We start from the raw sequence: 27,981 nt of genomic DNA, 5'->3' as shown, positions 1-27,981 counted from the left end.
ATGCATCAGGGGCGGGAACCCGTGAAAACTCGCATGCGCCACAGTCGGAAATAAGCGGCGAACTTCGTGCAGAACCTGAACCAGCTTGGTGCGTAAAACGTTTTGGTGGGGCACTGTGCGCATGCGTCCCGCTCGGGTCATTCTTGAGGAAAAGGTGAGTAGCACGAACGGAGGGGCGAGGAGCGTGCTGTGAGCTATTGAAGGACGGCATTACTGAATGGAACGCAACGCACGCGCAGTAAAAGAGGGAAGGAACAAATCCCGACTCCATTGGATTGTCTTAGCGTTAATGGGCGGGGACACGTTTACACTGACAATATGTAAAACGAGGGGAGGGATCTTGAAATTTGCCCTTTTAGGATTGGACGAGGAACATCAGGAAGGTCAAGTGCAAGTAAGATCGACGTCTTGATGGTGGGGGAGGAAATAACGGCCCTTCAGTGAAAGAAGTCAGATTTGGGACGCCCGCGTACCCTCAGGTGTGCTTTGATTGGGACAATATGGAAGGGCGTGGGATTTGATTGGTAGACCGAGGTAGTTTAAGGGCGGAGCTTCCTTCGCTCAGCTTGTTACTGGGGCAAGATTTAGAAAGATGTTGGTTGGTGCGCGCGCGCGCTCAGAGAAGTGCCTGGGACGGCGGGGGAGGGGCTCAATGACAGCTGTTCAAAGAGGGGAAATAAAGGGCGCGCTGGGCGACAGTTAAACCGTCACTCCAAGAGGGCTTGGGTGCATGCGCGCCCTGGAGCTCGAGCCTCCCCGGTCCGGGAGTCGCAATTTCTTCTAGTCTTCTCAGCGTGCTTATTCCCCTCACCTCATGTGCAGTTTTAATGCCTTTCGCACCGGCGTGATTCAGGCCCGTGCCGGTCGGGCCTCTTCCTTTCTTGTCAACACGAGGGAGGTGAAGTTAGGCCACTCACTCTTCTTGAGGCGTAACTATCAAAGCAGCTGGTAAAAAGGCGGTAGAGAACGCTAACAATCGTACATTGGGTTAGATGACGGAAGTCACCAGTTTTGAAAGAAGCGCGTCACCCGTCCTCCCCCCTCCTGCCCCCATCACATGAATTGGCCTAGCTGGGTCCGCCGAGACCAGACTGCAGCGACCAACCTGGGATTGTTTATCCTGATGACGTATTTGACCCGGATTGGCTGGGCTACTGCGAGGGTTTCGCGTCCAGCCCGCCTTCCGTGTGGAAAAGGGAGTTCTTTGATTAGGTTGAACTTGGGGATGTCGATGGAATGCACGAGATTTTACACGTGGCCTCTGGAGGGAAAGAGGCGAAGGAACAAGGGAGTCCACAATGTCGGTCAAAAATGGCTGCAAGTTCTAACATGAAATGGAAAAAAAAAACAGTGGGGAGAGCAAATTATAGAGCTTTAGTTAAAATAATTACAACAGATTGCCTAAAATGATTAGAAAACTATGCTTGCTACAGCTTCAAGTACTAGGTAGAGTAATTGAGAAAGTCAGCAAGGGACAAATGAGCTTTCAAGAAGAGACTGGATTGCCGACTATCAAAAATGGTGTAGGGGCTCCTGCTTGTGTGAGGGGCTGGACTAGATGACCTAAAAAATCCCTTCCAACACTTATTTGGTTAAAACTGGAGTCTGGGAAACACTGCTGTGGAAAGTATGGCTGGGTATCATAAAATGGAAACACTGCAGCAGAATGAAAAATTAAGGTACAATGTTAATACTATAGGTTAATACTATAGGTTAGATAGGTGTATTTTTTACCTTTCGCAATTTTTGCTGTTACTCCACAGGGCATCAGTAAGCATATACAGTTGTAGCCAGAGTTGGCATATTAATTTGAGTACAGGTAGTCCTCAACTTACAACCACAATTGAAATTTGTTAAATGAGATTTTGCCCCATATTATAATTTTTCTTGCTACATTTGTTAAATGAATCACTGTATTGTTAATAACATGGTTGTTAAGTGAATCTGGCTTTCCCATTGACTTTGTCGGAAGTTTGTAAAAGGTGATCATAGACATTGCAATTGTTATAAATATGAACCAGTTATGCCAAACATCAATGTAAATAACATGACCTTGGAGATCCTGCAATGATGCAGTTGTAACTTCAAATGGTCACTAAATGAACTGTTGTAAAGGACTACCTGTAGTCGGAGTTTGTTTGTTTTTGCTGCAAGTTCTTAATTCTGCCAAACACATCACTGGATTATACACTGCTCAAAAAAAATAAAGGGAACATTTAAACAACACAATGTAACTCCAAGTCAATCACACTTCTGTGATATCAAACTGTCCACTTAGGTAGCAACACTGATTGACAATCAATTTCATATGCTGTTGTGCAAATGGAATAGACAACAGGTGGAAAGCATAGGCAGTTAGCAAGACATCCCCAATAAAGGAGTGGTTCTGCAGGTGGTGACCACAGACCACTTCTCAGTTCCTATGCTTTCTGGCTGGTGGTTTGGTCGCCTTTGAATGCTGGCGCTGCTTTCACTCAAGTGGTAGCATGAGATGGAGTCTACAACCCACACAAGTGGCTCAGGTAGTGCAGCTCATCCAGGATGGCACATCAATGCGAGCTGTGGCAAGAAGGTTTGCTGTGTCTGTCAGCATAGTGTCCAGAGCATGGAGGCGCTACCAGGAGACAGGCCAGTACATCAGGAGACGTGGAGGAGGCCGTAGGAGGGCAACAACCCAGCATCAGGACCGCTACCTCCGCCTTTGTGCAAGGAGGGACAGGAGGAACACTGCCAGAGTTAAACTACCATATAGTTACTGAAAACAAGCAAAGGAATTATGAGGATTTCTTGTTTGCACATTGCTTGATGCTATTTATATTTAATCATGAAATCCAATATTATATAATTATTCCTAATAGAAGTGTTAGTGACAATGATCATTAATTTAGGCTAACTACACTATTGAGTGTATATAGTGTATATAGTTCAAGTCCTGTAATATATAATAATTATATTAGCAATTTGCATTGGTGGAATATCCACTTAAAATACAAAGAAATTACAATTTTTGTATTTAATAAGTTTATCATATCTTTCGTGAACCAAAATAGCAGCACACCAACCAAAATAATGAATTTTACATAGTATAGCTGTTTACAGAAAGGAGGACACCTGAGTATTCTAGAATGTAGCATGAATAGCACTCGCTTGATCCATTTAGATTTGGCCCCATTTGTCTTTGGGGAGGCGATAATATAGGCCAGCTGCACAACATAGCGTGGCACAGAGGCAGAGAAGAAAAGCACTGGTCATGAGGAGACGCTGGCTGCAAAGGGTACGATCCGCCTGAGAGTAGAAGAAATGATAGTGAATCATCTTCCCTCAATATATTGTGGAGCAAACCAGTTTTAGCGTTCAGATATTGCCTATAACACCACTGCCCATATCTACCTACCTACCTGATCTAGCATGCTGGATAGGGCAGGGTTAGCTTGATAACGTGATTGATAGCAAATCCCTGGCATTTCCAAAGTCATGCTTTGTTTCCTTATTACACATTTTGGTGGCTTTCTGGGAACAAAATGGAATATTACATTAATGAATAAAGAAACATTGTAACAACGCCCCTTCCTGTTAGCTCACCTGGTCTTAGGGAGAAGGGATGAAGGTGCAATGATCCTAAGGCAATTCTCGCGGGATAATGAATTTGTAATAACAGCTAAGAGGTGAATTGATTTCTGGGCATCTGGACCTGTGGATGGAGTTAATGGAAGGAAATGTCAAGAGAAGGTGAACGATGAATCGGAATGCTTGAGAAAATACTGAAATAGATTTGGTGGTCACTCACCTCTGAAACCCAATTTTGTCCCACTGATGGTCAGACCTAAATGTGTATCATTGGGAAGATCTGTGCCATTGGGAAGATCAAAGGTCAAGCCAACCATGATAGATACAGTTGTAGGAGGTTCAGCAGTTGAAGGAAGTGATATGACATTTCCCTGAGTTTTATTTGTGATACAGAACATTAAATGTGCAAGAGATTTCAGCAGAGAGTCCCAATCCTTAGAAATAAGGGAAAAAGGAATGAGCATTGCTTCTATTCTCATTTTTTTTTGCTTTTTTCCTTAAAATATCTATCAAACTCCATATGACCTCACTTTTAAAATCCTTTGTTAATTATTCAGAATAGAGGTCACAATACAATGAGGGATGTCTGGATTTATGAATTGTAGATAGCAATAGCTAAACTTGAATTTAAAATTTTGCATTTTTGATTTTTTTTTACTGCAAATGGTAGAACAAAATATCTGAATTTTAAAGCTCCCTTTTGGAGAAAAAAATATATTTTAATTTTTTAAATTGTAATTTATCTATAAACTGGAAGACAATGATAGAGAAATAGAACTGTAGCCAATCAGTCTGAAAGTACAACTTTCAACTATCCCTTCACTAGAGAGAATCAACTTGTACTTAGAAAACAGCAAAGGAAAATAGTGTTTCCATTACTGTTTTTCCTTTATTATTCCTAAGTTTTTTTCTGCTGTCTTCTCTTAATAATTGAAATCCAATTTTATCCCATGTTCTGGCCTAAGTTTTTACTTAAATTTCTAATCTCTAGCTCACCTCTTTGACATCAGGATTATGAATATCGTGTGACTGGATGTAGACAGCAAAACCAACAAAGGCAAGAGCCAGTGAAAGGAGGCAGAAGAAGAAGGAGACCAGAGGTGGATGTCGTTCCAGGCAGATACGCAGGGAGGCCAGTAGGGAGCAGATGACCATGGTAAGCCCTAGAGGTGAGGGTAAGAAGGATGTAGTATCATCCTAGCTCTAGAAAATCTAAAACATTTCCAGGAGAAACTACTAGAACAGCCAGAAAAAATGGAAAAGAGATTGATAACATGTATCTTTTGTTTTTGTATGGTACTGTATTTCAGATTTTCTAATTTCAAAAGTCAAAATGTGAATGTAAATAAATATTACTTTAATTTCATTATTGCTTAGATAATTTGAACTGATGAAAATCTTTCATGGGACTATACACTCAAAAAGTACAAAGGAAGGCTGCTTGTTTAAGATTACACTTCAGTTGTGATAGTCATGAAATGGAAAACTGATTTTTTAATCTGTGCATTCAGATATGGGAATATTTAAAGAAAGATTCTTAATCTGCATTCTGCAGTTACATCATCAAAGAAAAAGGTTGTATATTTCTGCCCACTGAGTTTCAAAATGTCTATTCTCTTTATTTGAAGATATGTCTACTGAAGTTAAAAATAGCTAGTTTCTTCACCATGCCAACTGGATGAATCTGCCTATGAATCTGTAGGAGAATTTGTAATTTAACTTAACATAATTTTGTGATACTTTCATATTCAAGTCAGCATCTGATTATCTTATATTGTATTTGAAGTTAGCAAACTATAATAATATGAAATTCAAAAAAACAACAACAGCTGGAATTATGGAGGTAAAGAACTGGATATTCTAGCTGATATTATAATTTACTCAAAATCACATCCTGTCTGAGAACATGAAGATTCAAAACTTCATACCTGAAAATTCACTACAAAAAGATATTCTATCAAACTGGTAGTAGCACAAGTATAGGAAATTAAACAATCTTCTCAGCCATCTATCATATAATTAACAAACAGACAGTAAAATAGAATACTTAAGATTTTTTTCTACCTAGAAAGCAGAATACTTAAGATTTTGTTGTCCCAATTTGGAGAAACGGTTGACAGATTTTGCTGAAATGGATAAATTAACGATTAGAGAAAAGACATTACATTGATTGCTGACTAGAAGCTCTTATGGACCTTTTGCACAAAATGAACTTGTGACATACTTTTGATGATTAGACAGGATAGATTATAGAAGAAAGAGTAATACATAATTTTAGAACAAGGGGAAGAATATTAAAAGCTTTATTTTTTCTTTTTTTCTTTTAATGGTTTTATTAAAATTATTTTAATATACACTGCTCAAAAAAATAAAGGGAACACTTAAACAACACTATGTAACTCCAAGTCAATCACACTTCTGTGAAATTAAACTGTCCACTTATGTAGCAACACTGATTGACAATCAATTTCATATGCTGTTGTGCAAATGGAATAGACAATAGGTGGAAAGCAGAGGCAGTTAGCAAGACATCCCAAAATAAGGAGTGGTTCTGCAGGTGGTGACCACAGACCACTTCTCAGTTCCTATGCTTTCTGGCTGATGGTTTGGTCACTTTTGAATGCTGGCAGTGCTTTCACTCTAGTGGTAGCATGAGACGGAGTCTACAACCCACACAAGTGGCTCAGGTAGTGCAGCTCATCCAGGATGGCACATCAATGCGAGTTGTGGAAAGAAGGTTTGCTGTGTCTGTCAGCGTAGTGTCCAGAGCATGGAGGCGCTACCAGGAGACAGGCCAGTACATCAGGAGACGTGGAGGAGGCCGTAGGAGGGCAACAACCCAGGATCAGGACCGCTACCTCTGCCTTTGTGCAATGAGGGAGAGGAGGAACCCTGCAAAATGACCTCCAGCGGGCCACAAATGTGCATGTGGCTGCTCAAACGGTCAGAAACAGACTCCATGAGGGTGGTATGAGGGCCCGATGTCCACAGGTGGGGATTGTGCTTACAGCCCAACACCATGCAGGACTTTTGGCATTTGCCAGAGAACACCAAGATTGTCAAATTTGCCACTGGCACCCTGTGCTCTTCACAGATGAAAGCAGGTTCACACTGAGCACATGTGACAGACGTGACATGGTCTGGAGACGCTATGGAGAACGTTTTGCTGCCTGCAACATCCTCCAGCATGACCGGTTTGGCAGTGGGTCAGTAATGGTGTGGGGTGGCATTTCTTTAGGGGTCCGCACAGCCCTCCATATGCTCGCCAGAGGTAGCCTGACTGCCATTAGGTACAGAGATGAGATCCTCAGACCCCTTGTGAGACCATATGCTGGTGCGGTTGGCCCTGGGTTCCTCCTAATGCACGACAATGCTAAACCTCATGTGCCTGGAGTGTGTCAGCAGTTCCTGCAAGACGAAGGCATTGATGCTATGGACTGGCCCACCCGTTCCCCAGACCTGAATCCAATTGAGCACATCTGGGACATCATGTCTCGCTCCATCCACCAACACCACATTGCACCACAGACTGTCCAGGAGTTGGGGGATGCTTTAGTCCAGATGTGGGAGGAGATCCCTCAGGAGACCATCCGCCACCTCATCAGGAGCATGCCCAGGCGTTGTAGGGAGGTCACACAGGCACGTGGAGGCCACACACACTACTGAGCCTCATTTTGACTTGTTTTAAGGACATTACATCAAAGTTGGATCAGCCTGTAGTGTTTTTTTCCACTTTAATTTTGAATGTAACTCCAAATCCAGACCTCCATGGGTAGCTAAATTTGATTTCCACTGATAATTTTTGTGTGATTTGGTTGTCAGCACATTCAACTATGTAATGAACAAAGTATTTCATAATATTTCATTCATTCAGATCTAGGATGTCTTATTTTTGTGTTCCCTTTATTTTTTTGAGCAGTGTACATATGAGAGACTTTTTGTCCCAAGGAGAAAACTCCTTTCAGTCTTTAGCTCTGCCTATTACTGGTAGAAGCAGCAGTGTTCTCTCTCTTGGTTTCATCTTATGGGCTGCCAACAAGCAAGTAAAATGATCAGTGCATAGAAAACAGGCTATAATGGAGAGACTATTTGATAGCCCAGAATTGGAGATCATCAGCCTCCTCAAATAGAAATGGGAATAATAGCTTCCAGAAGATTGGATCAGAGAAAAGGAGGCAAGTGGCAGGGCTTGCACTGAGCCTTTTATAATGCAGCCAAAGCTTTTCTTGGTGCCCCTCTGGCAGCCTCTCTGTCCTGATGGACTTGGCTCCAAGTTATGTCAGCTGCAATTGCCTTCCAGTGGCCTGAACAAACACCAGGTGACACCAATAGCAGTGCCTCTACAGAAGCCAGACCAGGACTAGACAATACTAACAGCAATTTTCCAAAGACCAGTACTGTTACAGAAGCTAAAAAAGTCTTGGAGATTCCTCTTCTCTCTATTAAAATGTTAATAAAACTGGGAGCACTACTTTAGACTGTGGTGAAATTCTTTGAGCATGGAAATAAAAATGGATACTTTCAAAATATAGCAGAACAAAAACAAAGGAACATTGTATAGTATAAAATATGCAATTTGCATCCCCTTCATTAAACCAAGTCTCAGAAAAAAAATGATGGCAATAGGAAGGCTCCACTACGAAATACTCAATAAATAAGAATCAAGTAATACACATCTACTTTCTTAGATGCTGTAACTTAATTTCCTTTTCTTTATAATAAAGCTGTATACTTTAATTTTGTGAGAATCTCATTTTGTTGTTGTTTATGTACTGCTGTAAGGGGCTTAAGCTGTATATATTGAGGGATGGAGCTATGAGCTAGCCTAGGCAGGCTTGGAATCCTGAGAAAAAATAAGCTCCTGCTGGCTCTCATCCACCCATATAGAACATGGAAGCTCAAGCCCTGCTGAACCTTAATTGGAAGTCCCCAGAGCTAAAATATAGGAAATAAAGGATCAGCTCAGGGGAAAAGAGGAAGAAACTCATCTAGGAAATCCTACTCTCCGACTTTTGCTTACTCAAAATTGTTTTGTGCCTGTGTAAAAAATGAAGAAACAAATAACAGTCATGGACAAAAGAGATGCAGAAGGAAAATGAACACAGGTTATATGTCAGAGACAGACAAACTGAAACGTGAGAGCACTTTACCTTTGGGCTTTTCAGTGTTCAGCAATATTACTTTCTTTTTTACTATGTTTATTGCACATAAAATAAATAGTATTAGCAATCATTATCTCCTGCAAAGAAGTATGTGAGATGTCTGGGGTTTGTTCTTCATTAACTTGAGTCAGGTGAACAGATGATGATTTGATGTAATCCATTTTCACATTAGAGGTTGAGTAATACTAACTTATTTTCAAGGAAACTTAAACAGGTCAGCTAAGATGTTCAGTCTGGAGGTAGACTCAGCAGCCCTACTATCAGTGGCTCTAAGGCAGAGGTGTCAAACTGGATTTCTTTGAGGGCCGGATCAGCATTGAGGTTCTCCGTGAGTCGACGTGGGGCGTGGGGGAGAGAGAGATGGGCCAGACGCCTCCTGCAGCACCTTGCCAGCCAAAGCAGGGCAACTCATGCTCCGTTTTGGCTGCCAGAGGCACCACAGGCTGGTCCTTTGCTATTTCCAGGCTGACCCAAAGGGCCGAATTTGGCCCATGGGCCTTGAATTTGACACACCTACTCTAAGGGATCACAAGATCCTGATAAGGTTAAAGTGAGGTCCCCACTCAGATTTTAGAATGCCATTTCTTATGAACAGCCAAGCCTGTTCCACCTTCCACACTGCAAGGAGGTTGTACCTCCCTGGTATATTTTGGAGTAGATAATTACATTTTGTATTAATGAGCCAGTAGTGCTGATCCAACAGATTGTAGAACAGACAATATTGCAATGAGTATAGAAAATAGCTATACTGGAAATTGAGGCTGTCTGTTCCATCATCACCTGATTTTGATGATATGGGCACATTGACTTCCTCCCAATGAGTGCTAAGAGGAGTCATAATCTCTAGGATAAGGCATGAACAAATTACCCAAGACAGCAAAACTTATAAAAGGAGTTTGCAGCCTGATCCATGATTTATGGAATGCTGGCACAGAAGTACTTGTTCAAAAACTGAGAAATGGACTATCCATTAAAAGCCTAACTTGCAGTTAAAGGATTTGGGGGAAGCATGCTGACTCAATCTTTGTAGAAAATAAGGATAAAATGAAACTCCTGTGTTACTTCCAAAGAAGTGGGTAAGAAGGTACAGAAGAAAATAATATCCATTTGGCCTATAGACCACTACAGGTAATTCTCGACTTATGACTACAATTGAGCCCAAAATTTCTGATGTTTAGAATAGAATAGAATAGAATAGAATAGAATAGAATAGAACAGAATAGAATAGAACAGAATACTTTTATTGGCCAAGTGTGATTGGACACACAAGGAATTTGTCTTTGTGCAAATGCTCTCAGTATACATAAAAGAAAAGATACCTTCATCAAGAGTCAAGAATCATAAGATTCAACACAATAATAGTCATAAGGTACAATAAGCAATCAAATCATATTAGGAAACAGTCAATATAAACCGTAAGGATACAAGCGACAAAGTTACAGTCATGCAGTCACAAGTGGGAGGGGATGGGTGATAAGGAATGATGACAAGATTTAACAGTTATAGTAGTGCAGACTTTGTAATAGTTGAACAGGATTGAGAGAATTATTTGTTTAGCAGAGTGATGGCTTTCGGGAAAAAACTGTTCTTGTGCCTAGTTCTGGTGTGCAATGCTCTATAGCGTTTTGAGGGAAGGAGTTGAAAGTTTATGTCCAGGATGTGAGGGGTTTGTAAATATGTTCACAGCCCTCTTTTTGACTCGTGCAGTATACAGGTCCTTGATTGAAGGCAGGTTGGTAGTAATTGTTTTTTCTGCAATCCTAATTACTCTGAAGTCTGTGTCTGTCCTGTTGGGTTGCAGAACCAAACCAGACAGTTATACAGGTGCAGATGACAGACTCAATGATTCCTCTAGAACTGGATCAGCAGCTCCTTGGGCAGTTTCCAGATACTTCTGAGGATCATCAATCCATTTTTTATATTGCTTGCTATAAACACACTGAGACATGTCTTGGGAATCCAGTTATAGTTCTGGCTATGGTCTTGCCAACAGGAATACATGTGGTCCTTGACTTACAACAGTTCATTTAATGACCATTACAATGGCACAGAAAAAGTGACATGTCAATTTTTCACACTTATGACCATTGCTGAATCCCCAGAGTCATGTTATTAACATTTGGATGCTTGACAACTGACTCACATTTATGAGTTGCAGTGTCCTAGAATCATGTGATCCCCTTTTGTGACCTTCTGACATGCAAACTCAATTGGGAAGCCAGATTCACTTAACAATGGTGCTACTAATTTGACTACTAAAGTCATAAAATGAGGCAAATTTTCACTTAGTAACATAAATTCTAGACTCAGTTGTGATTGTAAGTCGAGGGCTACCTGTATATACTACGAGGTTTCAAACTATACTGTTGTCATGCCCCTGTTGGAGTCTGATTCGGAGGGAGAGGTGGAACAGCTGACAGGGAGTGGGAGTGTGGCTCCGGTGGTTGTGGAGGAAACTGGGGAAGGGCATAGGCCGGATGGGCATTCAGAGGAAGATCCAGGCCCATCCCCTCTTCATCCTAGGGCATGCAGGGAGGAGCAGATAAGGGAGAAACGTGAGTGGCATGGTGTATGGGGGCGGAAGCGGCCCTGATCCCCTTCATGGGCTGCAGCTGGGAGGACCGGTTAAAAGGACAAACTGCACATGGCAAAATTGCTGGAAGCAAAGCATGCATTCTTGTTTATCTGTGTTTTGGCTTCCTCCCAACTGTGTTGCTGCTTATCTGGTAGAAGTCTGCAATTAATCATCCTTGCCTGCCCTAGTAATTCCTTCAGTGTGGTGTGTTTTTTATTTCGAATTAACTTTACTTTGGGTGTAAACTGCGTTTACTCCCTCTGTAAAGTGTTTTCTTTAAGAGTTTGATATCCAGCCAGGATAATTGGACATTAGGGCCAAATTGGAGGCATTAAAGGGACTTTTTCTATTTTTGTGACTTTGTTATTTTTCTGTCACGCCCCGGGTCATCACAACTGTATGGAAGTTTAACAATTGCAATGATTTACTTAACAAATATGGCGGGAAAAGTCGTAAAATGGGGCAAAAATCACTTAACAAATTTCTCACTTAACAACATGGATTTTGGACTCAGTTGTGATCATAAGTTGAGAATTACCTGTAAATTGACCAGATAGAATACATCCAATATTCCCCTGAATTTTCAAATCAAGGAGGGCTTCTCCAGTTACATATATTATATTCAAGTTTCTGAAATATCTCAAAGGTGCTCAATTTGTGTGCACAATCAAGGGGTTGGTGATTACTTATTCCACTTCTAATTGTTAGGACATTCTGTAGAAAAAAGACTGCATTCTCAGGCCATATGCAACTCTGCTCCCTTTTCTTAATTCTTGCTTTAGTGATAGATGTAAGAAAGCACCCACTTATATGAATATGACTCTGGGAGATATAAAGCAATACTTATATCAAAGTTAACCTTGGAGAGGAGAGAGTTCAAATGCTATTAGGATTAGGAATAAGTTGTACCACTTGGGGCAGAGAAAATGTTCATATCACCAGAAACACATATGTGGATATAATTAAGTGAGTTTTGCCCCATTTTATGACCTTTCTTGCCGCAGTTGTTAAGTGAATTACTGGAGTTGATAAGTTAGTAACCTGGTTAAGTGAATCTGGCTTCCCATTGACTTTGCTTGTCAGAAGATCACAAAAGGGAATCACACGACTTTGGGACACAGCAATGATCATAAATATGAACCCACTGTAAAGCATCTGAATTTTGATCACATGAGTATGAGGATGCTACAGTGGTCGTAATTGAAAAATTGTAAGTCATATTTTTAGTGCCACTGTAACTTTGAATTGTCACTAAATGAACTGTAATAAGTCAAGGAGTATCTGTACAATTTTGTGAGGCAGGAAGCAGATTGGAAAATAAATATTAAGAGTTCTCAGGCCTGTCAACAGAGACAATTAGCAAGCAAAGCAGAGGTAAGAACCTAGGAAAATGCCCCTTAAATTAATAACACTGTCTTATTGGGAGGGGGGAGGGGAGTGTGACAGAAAAACCATTGCAAACTTGGAAACCACATGCATGAACAGATGGGTTTTTATAAACTACTGTATTCAGTTGGGTTATGTGCTAGAAAAAGAAAATATCCTATCATCCTTCATCTCCAGAAAGAGAGAGAAGCAGCTCAGAATGAAGAAAATAACCCTCTTACTGGACATTTGTTCCACAGAACATGTCCCTGCACACGAGAGTTTTTCCAGCATGTCTCTCATTTACAGTGACAAAAACCGAGAAAGCCATCTAGAATCTTGGGAACTGAACATGCCTCAATCTTTTAGAATCAAGACATTGGTTGAAATCAATGAGATGATTTTTTTTAGCCTCAATGGATCTGTCAGTTTTAAATTATTAAACATCTTAATATAGTTCTTCTTAATGGAGATTCTTTATATTTTTGAGTGAAGAACCAGTTCTGGTTTAAAATGTTCCCATTTGGACCTTTCAGTCCCAGAGTACAGTACTATATTTATGAAAACTCTTTGTGCAACACCTCAGAATTCATATTGTTTACATGTATTCATTTGGGTGATCTCATCAGATTTCCTTATATGGAAAGAACAGTGAATACTGTCACTTTGATGCTTATAGGAATTGAGTTTTATAATTAATTTCACCAGGAGCACACTCGTACCCTTGAAATATGTTCTGCTATAGGGAACTACCATCAACATGAGAGAAACTATTCCTCTCTCATGTACATCTGCTGATGAACGCCTTAATATCCAGGAGGCCAATCCCAATGTCACTGGCAAGATAAGAGCTTGGTTCGATCTCAGGTCATTCCACAGAGCAGCCTACCTCACAAGATGTCAAGTAAAGAAGGTCAATTGTTGCATTAATGGCTAATCGCAGCCAATCTGGCCAGTCAAACATGATGCAGGAATTATAATCCCATCAACTGTCACTGTTTATGAACAGCTAAAGTTGAGGATAATATTACTGGCTGTGAACACCCCTTTATATCTGGTTAGGTTGTGGCAAATATTGTTGCAAATAGATAATATAATTAACAGTGTTTGTTTAAACTATCTGGTGGAACCAGATCAAGGGATCTTTACACTAAGCCAAATAATTGATGACAATTGAACGTATGTTTATTCATATCAGCAGGGTACATAAAGGGCTCACCGAATACCACAATAAATAGCAAAATGTTTCAGGACAAATGTGTCCAGTTATAGACTTCAGAAGACTGAAAAAGGGTGGGAATTTCCCTTTGATCAACCTATCTGTAAGAGCAGGTAACCACCAACCCAGGTGATTCTTTTCAAGACCACAGAACGAAGTCAAATGATGCCCTGGTGGGACCATAGCTGGCTCTATATATTTCCTTTGATGCCACTGCTATCCAGACAGTAACAAAGATATTCAAGCTGTGGATGATTTTAATAATTCATTCTGCCTTTAGGACCCTATTGCTCTTTGCCTGATAAACCTGGTGAAGATCCCCCGTGGTATGTACTGAAATAGTCAACATAATTTCTTAAAGTCCAGTTTTTCACTGGAGTCAGATAAGATTACAAGAACTACTTGAACAATAATTTTTTAATTCTGATTCTCTTCAGTTACAACTTTGAGACTAGGAAACTGAATGAGAATATCTGTGCCTAGCAGCGAAAACCTTGGCCTTTTGGAGACCAAATATTTATCATATGATTTGGTGTGCTTTTGAATATGAGAAAAAAAGATTGTGGCACCAGCATCAAAGGATCTGCAACTTTTGGGATTCTTTTTGGTGTGCCTGGATAGAATTCTAGCAATGTAATAGATTTCTTCTAGGTAGATGAGGGACATCTTTATCTGATCATTCTCAGGTGTGCTTCTTCCTCAAAGTCACAGGCTCATCTCACCCCAGTCCATGTGACTTGGCACTGAATCTTCAAGCTGTAATGCCTGATCACTTTGAATCCCATTAGGCCAGTGGTCGACAACCTTTTTGGTTCTGCAGACTTTGGGCCCAGACCTCTGCATTAAGAAATTCCTTCTTAACATATTGTGCCTCTTTGATAGGACTAGCTTGGCTAGAAGGGTCATGAACAAAAGGTCTTTTTTATTTTAAACCTTTGTATATTTCATTATGACATAATGATGCTAAGATCATACCCTGCTTTGTGCCCAGGATCACACCAAATTCTACCAAGCACAAAATCATTCTACCACAATCTGGCCTCATGCTGTGCAGAACTTTGATGCTACATTCTATAACAGTTGAAACTTCCCAGTGTTGTTCAAGGGATGCTCCTTATAGAGCATGTTGTATTCAACTGGGAAGTGACAGAGAAGCAGATCTCTTATATAATAACGCAATAGATTATTCATACTCATTTTTTTTATTTTTATGTAAAAATTCAATTACATCAGTGTAACGATATTGTATCATATAATCAGGCCACTCACACATTGAAATTACTTGGTCTGTTCTAGAGAGGGTTCTTTTCAAAATAGGAACAATACGCAGCCCTGATCTGGCAAGCTCTCTTAGTAAGTCCAGCTTCTGACAGTGGCACCCTTGGCCTGGCTGAAGCACTCTGGGTATCAGCAGCTATAGGACTCTCTAATGGTTCTAGGAGCTCATCCCCTTTGATCTCACAAATATTGTGTAAGATGCAGCATGTAGCTATGACCACAGGAATGAGCTTCTCTCTTACATCCAGTCTCATTTGCAAACATCGCCAGCGAGCTCTCAAGACCCCAAAAGCTCTCTCCACACATGTTCGGCATTTGGCAAGTCTATCGTTGAACTTTTCTTGGGCCTCAGTTTTTGGTGCTGGATATGGTTTCATTAGCCAGGGGCGAAGTGGATAGGCATGATCTCCAATGACAACAGGAGTCATTGAAACCCCTTCTAGTGCTGTTGGAGTTTGTGGGCCAAATGTGCCTTCATCCATGCTGTTGAAAAAAGGAGAGTTATGCAAGATGCGCGAATCATGGGATCTCTCTGGAAACCCAACATAAATATCAGTGAAACGAGATTTACTATCTACTAGAGCCTGCAACACCATCGAATAGAACCCTTTGCAATTAATGTAGGAGTCGGCAGAGAAGGGAGGGCACAGGATGGAGATATGGATTGCATCAATTGCACCAAGGCAGTTGGGAAAACCCATATCCTTGAAGCCTTCCATAATATCTTGTGAATTGCCCAACAAAATTGTTTGGGCCAGGAGTCGACTATTTATTTCCTCGCAGACTTCTTCAAAGATTGAGCAGGCTGATGAAATTCCCACTCCAAAGAGCTCCGAGACAGTCTTGTAACTGTCATGATGTGCAAGTTTCCAAATGGTCATAGCCACCCTTTTCTCCACAGGAATGTGTGACCTCATGCCAGTGTCTCGACGCTGTAAGGCAGGACGCAACTCCTCAGCAATATACATCAGTGTGGAGCGGGACATTCTGAATAAAGAAATCCAACACTTGTCATCCTGTTCCGAAGAAATCATTCGCTCCCACCACTCACTACATCTGGGGAGCATCCAGTGTGATCGCTCAGACAGGGCCATCAGCTCGTGCTCATAATGCAGTGCTGGTGAAGATGAGTAAACCATAGTAACCACAGAGACTATAGCATTGCGATGAAGCCGTAGCAAGGCTCTCTTACGACGGACACTAGCTGAGAGGATGCGCCTCAGCACTGTAGCTGACTGGCGAAAGTGCCTCCGCTGAAGAATCCTTGCTATGGCAAATACCACAGTACGCCTGTTCAGCATCCATTGTTGCACTAGCAATTGAGAAGTTTGAACACAAGTAGCAAGAAGAGCCAAGCACTCTTGCTCCATTTATCTAGCCAGTTTTAACAGTAACAGCAGGTCCAGGAGGAGATGATGCTGTGACAGAAAACCTTTCCCCCCTGGTCAAGGCAGAGATGACATCACCAATCAGGGATCATTCATAAGCAGTCCAATGCACTTCATTTGGATAGGCACTGTTGAATTTAAGGGTAACACATTGTAATTGGCTCTAGTTCACTACGAGTCATATTTATAATCCAATTGTGAAGATCTCTTTAAAAAATACAAAGTAGAAAAAACAGTTTCACAAAATTCAACCATTACACATTCTCCATTTAAAAACATTTTAAACTTTCAGGGAGTCACATGTTTTTTCCATCAATATTTCTCTCTTTTTTTTACAAATATTTCAGCTGGCCAACTCTCAGTCAAACATTCTCCACACTGAGCCACGACTAAGCTAGCATGGCTGAATCCATGACGTCTAACAAACAACTGGAATAATATATCCTCTCTACCAGTTCTAGGCCTGCCAAGCCCAATAATAAAGGGAAGACACTTTATACAGGCGCAGACACTCATTATGTATATTATCGCTACATGACTTGACAGTGCATCCTATATGAACTGAGCAATATGAATACTATATTCTAGAATGGAAGGATAGAAATCATGGGGACAGATCAAGCAGTTTAAATCAAGAATACTGTACAGGTAGTCCTTGACTTACAACTACAATTAAGACTAGAATTTCCACTGTTAAGCAAAACACTTGTTAAGTGAATCATGCCTGATTTTATGATCTTTTTTTGCCAATGTTAAGCAAATTACTGATGTTAGATGAATCAGGTGGTTGTAAACGAATCTGGCTTTCCCCATTGACTTTGCTTGCTGGAAGCTGGCTGGGAAGGTTGCAAAAGGTGACCCCCAGATTCTACAACTGTTATAAACATGCCGAACACTAACCACCTGAATTTTGATAATGGGAATGTAGGGGTGCTGTAATGGTCAAGTGCAAATGGTTGTAAGTCACTTTTTTCAGTACTTTTGAATTGTCAGTAACAAATGGCTGTAAGTTGAGGACCACCTGTAAGTAATTTATCATTGTAAGACTACATGCAATATAATCTTCAAAGATCTAAAACCAGGGTGTCAAACTGGCAGCCTGTGGGCCGGATGTGTAACGTGCAGACCATACCCACCCCAGCCCCTTTGAAGGGAAAAAACACCATGATATGTCATGTGACGGTGTGATGTGTGAAGTTTGACATCCGTGTCCCTAAACATAATTATTTCCAGTCTACCAGGCAGGGTAGAAATGACAGCCCTTATAGAAATGCAGTAAATTGGACAGATGCAGCTTTGAATAGAAAAGGTAGTCTTGATTTAAACGCTAAGGGCATAATAGGTATTGTTCAATATCTTATTATTCTAATTGTATTTCTCTAGGACAGTTCATTTTCTAATCAATCTGAGTCCCTCTCAGTACAATCAGTATAGACTCCCTCTTTTTTAGCTTTTCAAATGCCTAATTTAGTTATGTGACTTGTTAGCACATTCCTACCTTTGCTTCGTATAAATGCCCATCATGGACATTATAACATCCAAGTTGCATGAACTGAACAGCACATACCTTCTTGTATAGTCGTTTCAGGTATGCAAACAGCTTTATTATTATAGGAATCTTTATGCTTGTGATCTAATTTGTAAACGTATTGAGGCTGAGAATAAGTGGGTGGCTTGCAAAAAAAAATCTAGTAAATCAATAATACAGATAGTCTGTGACTTACAACAGCTCATTTAGTGACTGTTCAAAGTAACAATGGCATTGAAAAATGGTCATAAGTGTGGAAAATGACCATTTTTCACACTTATGACCATTGCAGCATCCCCATGGTCACGTGATCAAAATCCAGACGCTTGGCAACTGGTTCATATTTATGACAACTGGAGTGTCCCAGAGTCACGTGATCACCTTTTGTGACCTGACAAGTAAGTCAATGGGGAAGCCAGATTCACAATCATGTTACTAACTTAACTGTAGTGATTCACTTAATAGCAGTGGTGAGAAAGATCATAACATGGGCAAAACTCACTTAACTAATGTTTCACTTAGCAACAGAAATTTGGGGTTCAATTGTGGTTGTAAGTTGAGGAGTACCTGCAGGCAAAATCAAACCAAGAATCTGCTGTATAGTTTCATCTCTTAAGAAGTCCCCTGCATTAATTGTCTTGTTATATAACTGTTAAAAAAATAACTAGGAAAGCTATTAAATCAGGCTATTAGCTATTTGTTGAGAAAATTAATATTAGCATGTAGCTTGAAGGTTTTATCAACTACCATTTATTTGAGGGGTATTTTTATTCAATATTTTTTTAAAAATAAAAAAGCTAACATTCTACAAACTAATACAAAGTAAAAAAAAGAAGAAAGGAAATAAAGGAGAAAGTTAAAAGGGCAAGGGAAAAAAGTGAAAGATAAAAAAGAAACGAGTAGCTTCGGATCTTCTTTACATCAGTTATAAACAGAAATTTACCTCTCGTTCCAGAGTTGCAACATGACTCTCTTTTTGTAATCTATTTTATATAATCATCAAAATCATAAATCTTAAGTTCATTTTTCTATTTCACGCAAAAAAAAACTATAAAGGGTTTTCAGTCAGCAATAAACACAGATAGTCTTCTTTCTCATCAAAGGAATCAATTTAGCCATCTCAGAAGTTCCATCATCTTCCCCAACATTACTCCTCCATTGTTGGTTAGTATCAACCATGGCGCTTCGTTGCAGGTTAAATGGGCTTTTCCAACATTACCTTATAACTGGTGCAGGGGCTTGAAACCTGCTGAGTTTTTCCTCCCTGCAGCCTATTATTACTCAAAAATAAAAGACATTAGAGCCTATCCCTCCTTGCTCTCTTGTCACGTGCAACCCATAATAGCTCAGTAATTTAATGGGCTGTCAGAGCCCAAATCCTATCACAGCAGGCTGTTGCTCTTCATTGTCATTGTCCTGCTGCTGTTTTGTGTGCGCTCACTATGCTGGCATATGATGACCATATAGGCTTACGGAGGGAACATTGCAATGATGCTGTAATTTGTCTATGCTGGTTAGCACCAGGGAAGTACACAGAAACTGCACTGAGATGTAAAAGAGTAAACAGATTGGAGATTGTAGTCATGGCGATAAAATATTTTTGATGCAACGTACTTTGTTTTTATCAACCATTTTTATTGTTACATTATAACTGGATTAATAATAATTTTAAACATTCAATACTTGTAGCACTTTTGCATGTGTATGAATTTAGCCTTTAGGATATTTTATGTAATATGGCTGCATTCCTTTGAGACCCCTATTCTGTTGCTTTCTAATTAGAAAAGAAAGAAAAAAAAGAAACAATTTATTGGGTTTACAGAAATCCTGTTATATGGATTGGGATTGTGTTTATACAGATAGTTCTCAATTTATAACCATTTATTTAGTGCCTGTTCAAAGTTAGTTGCATTGAAAAAAGTGACTTACAATCATTTTACTTACAGCATTCTCATGGACGCATGATCAAAATTTGGGTGCTTGGCAACTAGTTCATAATTATAATAGTTGCACTGTCCCAGGGTCATGTGATCAACTTTTGTGACCTTCTGACAAGCAAAGTCAGATTCATTAACAACCGTGCTATAGCAATGATTTGCCTAACAACTGTGTTAAGAACGTTGTAAAATGAGGCAAAACTCACCTAAGAGTCTTGCTTAGCAACAGAAATTTTGGGCTTTCGTAAGTCAAGGACTATCTAGTATTTTTTAGCATTTTTAATAGTATTTTTCCTACATTTTAAACCGTCAAGCCATATTTTTTGTAACCAAGACACAGACCACAACAGTTGTATAAGCTATTGGGAGCATTATTTATTTTTATCCCACCTTTCTTACTAGTTTGATTAAAACAAGATGTTTATATAAAGTTGTTATATAAAGCATGTAAGAAAATTAAAAAATATTTTGATAATAAAGAGATGAAGTCATCTGCGTTTTGTTTAAATGATCTCTAGAGGCAATATATAAATGTTTTAATACAAAAGCCAAATGAAACATTAAGAGGAAGATAGTTCATAGATATATTTGCTTATAGTCCTGAGCTACAGTTAACTTATTTTTCTCCAATATTAATAGAGCAACAGTCTGGGTCACATAGCTGTATCTTGATGAAGTGTACTTCCACCACCCCCACCCCCACTTGTGGACTCAATCTCAGCCTGAAAATTTGAAGATTGTTCCCCTTCCCATCAATTTTTTTAGTCCAAATAAAATGTTCCTGGTCTTTTAAGGATTATTTATGGCCAAGTAATTTTTTGAATCTACCAATCTTGCATAACTTTCTCCAGTTCAGAAAGGCTATTAAAACTGAAGTCAGGTCTTCCTCTGGAACAAAGGGTGTGAGCTTGAATAAACTAATACATGTTTAGGAGAGTGTGTGCCTGTGTAACTGAGATCTACATTCTCTGTGCCTGGAATGTCATGAATAGCTGGTATGAGGAAAACTGCCTTATAATAATCAGGCACATTGATTCTGAGATGGAAAGCTAGAGTTGGCAGTGAGATATGGCTTATATTCAGCGAAAAATGCAGACATCCTGCTATTTATTTCTCCTGCTGAACAAGAGAAATGGTGCATATGAGAGAAAAGGGAGGAAAGTCATTATTTTGCCCTGACTCCAAAACCCTATTTGTATCAGACTTCTGTCCATTAGAATGTTTTACTTAACTGTGGGTGTCTAGTGATGGAAGAAACAAAAAAGAGCATCAATAAAGGAGAATTGAAACGAGGGGCCCTAGCATTTGATGATGTTACCCAGCTTGGGTAATGAAACGTCTGTAAGGAAACAAGCAAGCTTAGAGAAGGACTAAGGATCCCTTAAAAAAGAGCTTGGGGAAATGAAATAAAGTTTTTTTTCTCATGACTCACTGCTTGGCATGCAACCATAATATGGATGCGGAAAAAGCTTGGGTTCAAGGATGTATTGTTATTTGGTTCTTATATGCGAAACTGGCTACACATGTGATCAAATATTTTTTTTTCTTATTGTGCGTAAGTTTTCCTTATTGGAGCCCAGTGAAGGACATGTGACTCTCGTTATTTTCCCTGTCTAATCCTCCGAGGAAGACCTGCTGAGAAATAAATGCCCGATCTAAAGCTTTCCAGTAAATCCATGGGGAATCAGCTTTCCCAGCCCTCTTACCCTAACCGCATGGCGAGATTGAGGCACGAGTGGGGAAGTCCTGCCGTTGGAGCCCGTTCTGTCTTTCAAAGCCTGTCTCGATGCTGCCCCGCTCCTATGCCCCTGCCCGTCAAAGCACGCAAGCCCTTGAGCGAAGTCCACTCAACTCAATGGAACTGTCTCGGTCTAGGGCAGCTAAACCGAAATCCTAAAGAACTTGTAGTTGTCAGTGCTTAGCAGCCGACAGCTCTGACCGAAAGTTTTGCTTTCGGGGGGGGAAAAAAAACCGCTGGCGGGAGAAAAGAGCAGGAAGGGCCTCGTCTTACCTCCCGTCCCCTTTTCTTTCTCTTCAACGCAGCTTCACGAAGGCCGTCGGCAGACGCTACTGCCCCTTTAAGAGGAAGCTGCTCCCGCCGATTCCTCTTCCTTTTGGCGGGTCGACCCTATTCAACACTTTCGAGCACGGGCGAAGATGACCACCTTCCCACGCGCCGCCATAGTCGTCATCGCCCGCGTGAGGTCGCTTTGAAGTGACGTAGCCGCGTTCCGCGCTTACGATTTCCCTTGGAAACGCTGCCCACTTTCCCAGATACGTGGACGCTGACGCCCCACTCCGGAACAGGTTGTTGGGAGCTCGTATTTTCCGAGAAGCGGAGCTCTTCCCCTCCTCACCCCCCGCCCCCGCCGCCTCAGTGGAGCGCTGTATCTTCCGAGAGCCATTTTGACTGAGGGTTACCGCGCGCGTTTGAGGGAGTTTAAAAAAAAATAGTTTGAGGTAACCATTAGAAGTCGTTCATTTTACCCGTCCATCCTCCGCTGTGTTATTTTTCTCGAACAAGCAGCCTTTTCCTTAGACTGGGAAATCGATGAGTTACTTTTTATTCAATGATTTCTCTTGGTTACTTGGGAGAGTCAACATATTCTCATTTTTAAGCCGAGAGCAAGAGCAAGAATTCTTATAAGCAGTAACATTTAAAAAAAAAGACTCCAATTTACATTTAAGAGGTTCCACATCAGGTAGCTAATTAGATTAAATTGTATTACCTCATACAATAGAGTCAAATGGTTGACTTTCAGGGAAGTCTAAAAAGGCATCAACCTGCTCTGCTGCACTAGAAGGCTACTTTATAATTCAAATAAATGAAGGAAAGCAGCAGCAAAGGATTGCTTTCATACATCACTGAGATGCAATCTTATATCTTCCCCTCTTAGTACTACTAGACATTTTGGGCTCAGTAAGCACTACAGCTTACTAAACATGGTAGAATCCTAAGGGAAAAGGACTAGAAGGGACTTGCTTAAATTTCATGACTGTTAAATGGTATTTATACTGTACCAGTTTGAACGACAGCAAAGACAAATTAAGAAATTACACTAGCATTATTTCTTAGCTTGTCTACAGAAAAGTCCCAAGATACTCTGTGAAGTTGCAAGAATTCATGGGAAAATTTCATCTCTTTCAAAATATCCCCTCTGTCCCCTTTAGCACAGCCAGCCTCACTGCCTTGTCCTGGTAGCAGGATACAAAAGTTCTGTGTTAAATAAGACACCAACCACTATGGCAAAGAGAAATGAATTTAAATAAATTCTTTTTTTTGCCTTTATTTTCAGGGGAATCCAGAAAAAAATATGAAGAAATTAGAACCCAGAGCATTGAATCAGAGAGATGGTGGAGAATGGGTGAGGCATATGAGCCCCACCCAGAACAATTTAGGCTAAAACAGCAAGGGAAGGGAGGTAGGCAGGTGGCATAGCTTCCCTTTCAAGATGCCTGGACTCTTCAATCTTCAAGTGGGTTGGGAGGGTTGCCTTGCCTCTCCCCATTCACCCCACACATCTTAGCAGTGCTTCCCCTGGATATTCGTGGAATTAACCTTTACCATCCAAAGTTTCAGAATAGACCATCACTCTGCTAGGAGCTAGAAGAAAAAATAAAATGGAAAGTGTGGTGAAAAGTGTATCTTTAAAGAGAAATGCTACATGGATGTTGTTACAAAGGCTGTTTAAAGGATGCCCTCTACATATCTGCTGCAGTCTATACAATTATCCCATAAAATAGAATCTTGGATGCAAAATTACTTGTATAAATTTATCTACCATTGGGCAGAAACTTTTTGGACTCCCAGGATCCCCGGCCAGCATGGCCATAGTCATCCCAGCATATGAAAGGGCATTCAATGGGGGAAGGCTGTTTTTGATAAAAATGATATTCCCACAAACCATGGCGCAGCACATCTTTTTCCTGATTCCTCCACCCTCCTCCAATTTACTTTCCACTTGCAAACTTTTACTTCATGTAATTGTGCCCTCCTGCAAATCTCAAGCCACCAGAGGGACTAGTAGTTGTTTCACTAAATACAATTCTTAACTTCAACCAACTTTAAGAGTATGAAAACACTGCAGAGGTCCCATATAATCCACATTCAAGCTAAAAATAGCTGCCTATGCAATTAGAGTACGCATTACTAGCTTAGCTGCACCACCATCTCATAATGTAAATTCATCTAAGAATTCTAAAATGTTTTTAGATTTAATTTGGTATTTAATTTCATTGTACAAGATGCAATGACAATAAAGTAAACTAAACTAAAAGAAAGTTCTTCCATTGCTTACCTTGACTATGTAGCTCCCATATATGGCTCCATTCTGTATCAGAAGAAAAGAAAAAACATTAGAAGCCAAGCATTACTGTATTTATTTCTAAAGAATACCTACTGTAAGTCTCTCTGATTGTCTTTATTGTCCAATAGGAAGTTTCAGGAAGACTGTTAAAATTAAATGGTAAAACTTAAAGTAATACTCAAATAATTGGAAGTAAAATGTGAAGAGTCCTTAATGAAACACAAAAGCTTCTTGTTGACTCCATTAAAATTTAATGAAGACACTTTTTCCTTAGCCTTTTAAAGAGTTACAGAGAATGACAGACCACTTTTGAAACTGTTAATTCAAAACTGATTCCAAGAGTCAATGTACCCTTACCAGAGAAATATGAAAGATGAAGTTAGGGGAATACTCTTATTTCCCTTCTGTTTTTTTATGGGCAAACAATATTATTCATGCCCCCTTTCGCTAATTGCAATAGCTGGGTTCTATGCACCTGAAATATGACTTAAAATTGAAAGTTGCTCAATATATTCTGCTACCAATAGATTAACAGCCTCAAAACATGCAGACATCTCCTTCCCTGTGCAGTCTGTACTTTTTAAGGCTATCTTACCTTTGAAGTGATAATTTCTTGCAGCCTGCCAGTCATTGGCTTCCATGTTTTCCCAACACACTTCAGCATCTGCATTTTCTGTCTCCTTGACTGGTGCTGTTCCACCACCCCCTCCATGCCCGGCTCCTGGCTCATTGATAAAGGAGAGGCCCCACTCATTTTGGAAGATGGCTCCCAGGTGCTGCCGCCGACTGCTATTGGTTGGTGGGGGACTGCTCGGGGGTGGCGCCAAGACACAGTTGGGGAGGCTATTAGTGGTGCGGACAGCTGAGGCTGGAACATGGCAGGCTTTGCCTGGTTGATCCAAGTTCTCTTTCAGCTTGCTGGCATAAGAGATCTTGGGAATGATCCTGGCACTGCTGCTATCAACTGGGAAAGCAGGAAGGGGCCGAAAGAGTGACCATGTTTCCTTCTCGGATTCCTCAGTGGTTACACTGGAGGCATTAGATGTAACAGTGGGCTTCTCACTGGCTTTGACAGTGCTGACTCGTTCCAATTCGGGAGAAGACAATGGGGAGGGTGAGTCAGAATAGCCACGGCGTCGATGCTGCCATCGCCCATTGGAAAGACCCTCTGGAGGACAGTGGTGGCCATTAGTGCTAGGTCCCCATTCCTTGCGATCTGAGGGGTTGCCTCGATAAGTTTTGCGGTAGGCAGGACGGAAAGGCCGGCCATGATGGAAATTAGGAGGATAACGGCGGGTATGCTGGGGAGGGTCTCGTTCAGACAGCTGGAGATTGCGGATGTTAAGGCTGTTGGAAGGACTCAGGGGAACACTGGGTTCATCAACTATCTCAGAACTTGCAGTATATCCATTTGACTCCCATGATCCTGAAGAAGGAAAGCAAATTTGAGATTTCTTTGTCACTAACTGCAAATACACATACATTTTCCCCCTTTAAAATATTTCACTGAAAGTCTTTTGGGAAAAAAACCCTTTCTACTTTCCCTCTGTAGCCACCTTTCCTACAGACTGCTGCATTAGCATGAGAAAGTTCAGTAATAGATGCTAAGTCATTTCAGGCTAGCATCCATATATTTGTATAGGGCATTTTGTTCCTAGACCGTGCAACACCTCTTCAGTTTAATGAAGAAACAGGATGCTGAAATTTAACTTCCTATTGCCATTATAGTTTCTTCTCAAGGTGGAATGGGAGAATGCCCAATGGCTAGCTCTCATTCATTAAAAAGCCATCCTTGAAGCTACTAAATCTCCCAAGTAATATTACAACTTTCAAGAAAATAATGGTGTTGCCATTGCAAAATAAAGAGAATTGAAAGAATTTCTGTGCTATAATTTGGGGTTCAACAAATGTTTAAATCTAAAACAGGTTTTACTCAGCACCTTTTTATTTTCCTTGTTATTTAGCTCTGCGTGATAAGTTTCTAACCTAGACAACTTTTTTGGATTAATAGAATGCAAATAGACCAATTAGCTAGCTTCACATTCTGGTCAGAAAAGCATGCTAACTCTCAGCCCAAACAAGGACTCAGGATACAATTCTGGAAGATATTTGATAAAACCATCAAACAGGTTGGTGGGGAAGGAACTGTTTTATTTCCTTCATACATAGCACAGAAGCAAGACAAAAAAATGGCAGAAACTGAATGATTAGTAATATCAGTTCATTCACTTAATGCTTTTCCTAATCAGTAATGGCAACTGATCAAGTTGTTAAGCACAAGGCTTTCATGTCAAAGCTCATGGCATAAACTCAAACCTTTCAGTCCCCTTCATGAGACAACAATGTCTTCACACCTTTCAACAGTTTTAATGCTCAAATCAAATTGTTAAGACCAGAGTGCCCAGGCACCTGAATTTGTGCAAGCCTTATAACAGATTCAAACAACTTAGAACATAAAATATTGGCCAGTGGCTAATTTACCTGTTCGTATACGGTTGTTGAGATTATGGCATTTCTCCTTCTTTCCTCCCAGGAGACACAGTTCTTCCTCTGGGTTGTGATTCTCATCCATGCCCAGTTCTTCTTTCTGCATGGCCTCAACCTGGGCTTGGAATAGGTCAAGGAGGCGAAGGGTATTGAACACCAGGGACCTGACTGAAGTCCAGCCCCAACCCCCGCCCCCTTTCTCAAGAAAATATAACCTTCCTGATGATGACTCTACACTGTTAAAACAGTTCTCAAACTAAGAAGATTGGGAACTATGCCACTTGTTGGGAACTATGAAAAGCTTCTCCAATGAAACCCCCAAATTTCTTGCCCTGTTCCAAATTTGCAATGCTTCCAGAGAGCAGAGCATTAAATGGGTTATTTAGTATCGGTACCCACCCTCGTTATTCTTCACCGTGCCTTTTGCTTCAATACCCTAAACTTTCTCCCCCCTAGTAAATGACCTTATACAAACTCTTGTACAATGCTTACAAAACACACATACGGAGCGGATTCCCTAGTCTCAACCTCAGCAGCCTCAAAAAACTCAATTCTCCCTTCCTGCGTTACTCAGCACCAAGCCCGCGCGATCCCCCCCTCTCAGCAACTGCAACAAAAGCTGCGGGGCCGCCTGAAAAACGCCTCTTCCCTCTCAGAGGATTTTCCTCGCGCCCCACGCCCAATGCGACTTCCACCCCTCCTTTGCCCGGAGCTCTGCTGCCCTCTAGAGCGGCTCCCAAAAGCCCAACCCAAGCTTCCTCCCTGCTTTTTTGGAGGGCCGGAGGATTTCCGTTAAGGTCCGCCCGCTCCTTCGGGTGTCTCTTGCCCCAATTTGTCCGCGGAAGGCCCAGCTAAACTCCCCCCCACTCCCAAAAAAGGCCGACCTCCAGCTCACCTGAAAAAGGCTGCCAGGAACCTCGACCTAAAAACTGAAAAAGCTCCCCTCGAAGAGAGCCCCAAAGCGAAGCAGCACCTTAGCTTTGCTCCAAGGCTCCTGCTGCCCCACCCCGACCTTCAGAACCAGGCCCCGCCGCGCTCTAGAGCTCCCTGCTCCCGCCTGCCGCTTTCTTCAGGCCCAGGCAATTCCCCCCCAAGCCCGCTCGGCACAAATATCCAGCCAGCCCGCGCCACGTGACCGGTTTCCCCCTTTGGCCTCCTCGGATCATGT

The 27,981-nt window shown here is 41.0% G+C and overlaps 2 protein-coding genes and 1 long non-coding RNA gene across 7 annotated transcripts; 1 reads left to right on the top strand and 2 right to left on the bottom strand.

The window, feature by feature from the left end:
* The first annotated feature begins 7 nt into the window (after positions 1–7).
* On the top strand, positions 8–24,300 carry LOC113421696 (uncharacterized). 2 transcript variants are annotated; one of them, XR_015745566.1, is made up of 3 exons: positions 8–154; positions 4,559–4,723; positions 22,063–24,300. It is a non-coding gene; the product is annotated as an uncharacterized LOC113421696 (long non-coding RNA). The 2 variants fall into 2 exon arrangements; XR_015745565.1 differs by lacking the exon at positions 8–154 and adding an exon at positions 377–479.
* TMEM219 (transmembrane protein 219) lies at positions 2,784–22,168 on the bottom strand. 3 transcript variants are annotated; one of them, XM_026682218.2, is made up of 6 exons: positions 22,031–22,168; positions 4,564–4,730; positions 3,788–4,001; positions 3,583–3,691; positions 3,399–3,510; positions 2,784–3,285 (listed from the first exon to the last, which is right to left on the bottom strand). In XM_026682218.2, exons 2-6 carry the CDS (start codon positions 4,720–4,722, stop codon positions 3,157–3,159), a joined length of 723 nt encoding a protein of 240 aa, XP_026538003.1. In that variant the 5' UTR covers positions 4,723–4,730; positions 22,031–22,168; the 3' UTR covers positions 2,784–3,156. The 3 variants fall into 3 exon arrangements, with proteins under 3 accessions (XP_026538003.1, XP_087801130.1, XP_026538001.1); XM_087945004.1 differs by lacking the exons at positions 2,784–3,285; positions 3,399–3,510; positions 3,583–3,691; positions 3,788–4,001; positions 4,564–4,730 and adding an exon at positions 13,835–16,761 and having other exon boundaries at positions 22,031–22,126; XM_026682216.2 differs by lacking the exons at positions 2,784–3,285; positions 3,399–3,510; positions 3,583–3,691; positions 3,788–4,001; positions 4,564–4,730 and adding an exon at positions 13,841–16,682 and having other exon boundaries at positions 22,031–22,165.
* LOC113421712 (uncharacterized) lies at positions 23,478–27,981 on the bottom strand. Of its 2 annotated transcripts, none has more exons than XM_026682258.2 (5): positions 27,709–27,981; positions 26,808–26,933; positions 24,922–25,752; positions 24,318–24,350; positions 23,478–23,623 (listed from the first exon to the last, which is right to left on the bottom strand). In XM_026682258.2, exons 2-5 carry the CDS (start codon positions 26,917–26,919, stop codon positions 23,574–23,576), a joined length of 1,026 nt encoding a protein of 341 aa, XP_026538043.1. In that variant the 5' UTR covers positions 26,920–26,933; positions 27,709–27,981; the 3' UTR covers positions 23,478–23,573. The 2 variants fall into 2 exon arrangements, with proteins under 2 accessions (XP_026538043.1, XP_026538040.1); XM_026682255.2 differs by having other exon boundaries at positions 26,808–26,928.

This window comes from Notechis scutatus, chromosome Z (assembly GCF_049901735.1).
Source record: "Notechis scutatus isolate UNSWTSFEM ecotype Mainland chromosome Z, rNotScu1.2, whole genome shotgun sequence".
NCBI lineage: Eukaryota > Metazoa > Chordata > Lepidosauria > Squamata > Elapidae > Notechis > Notechis scutatus.
The sequence above is the reverse complement of the archived record's forward strand: the minus strand, read 5'-3'. Positions and strand labels throughout refer to the sequence as shown.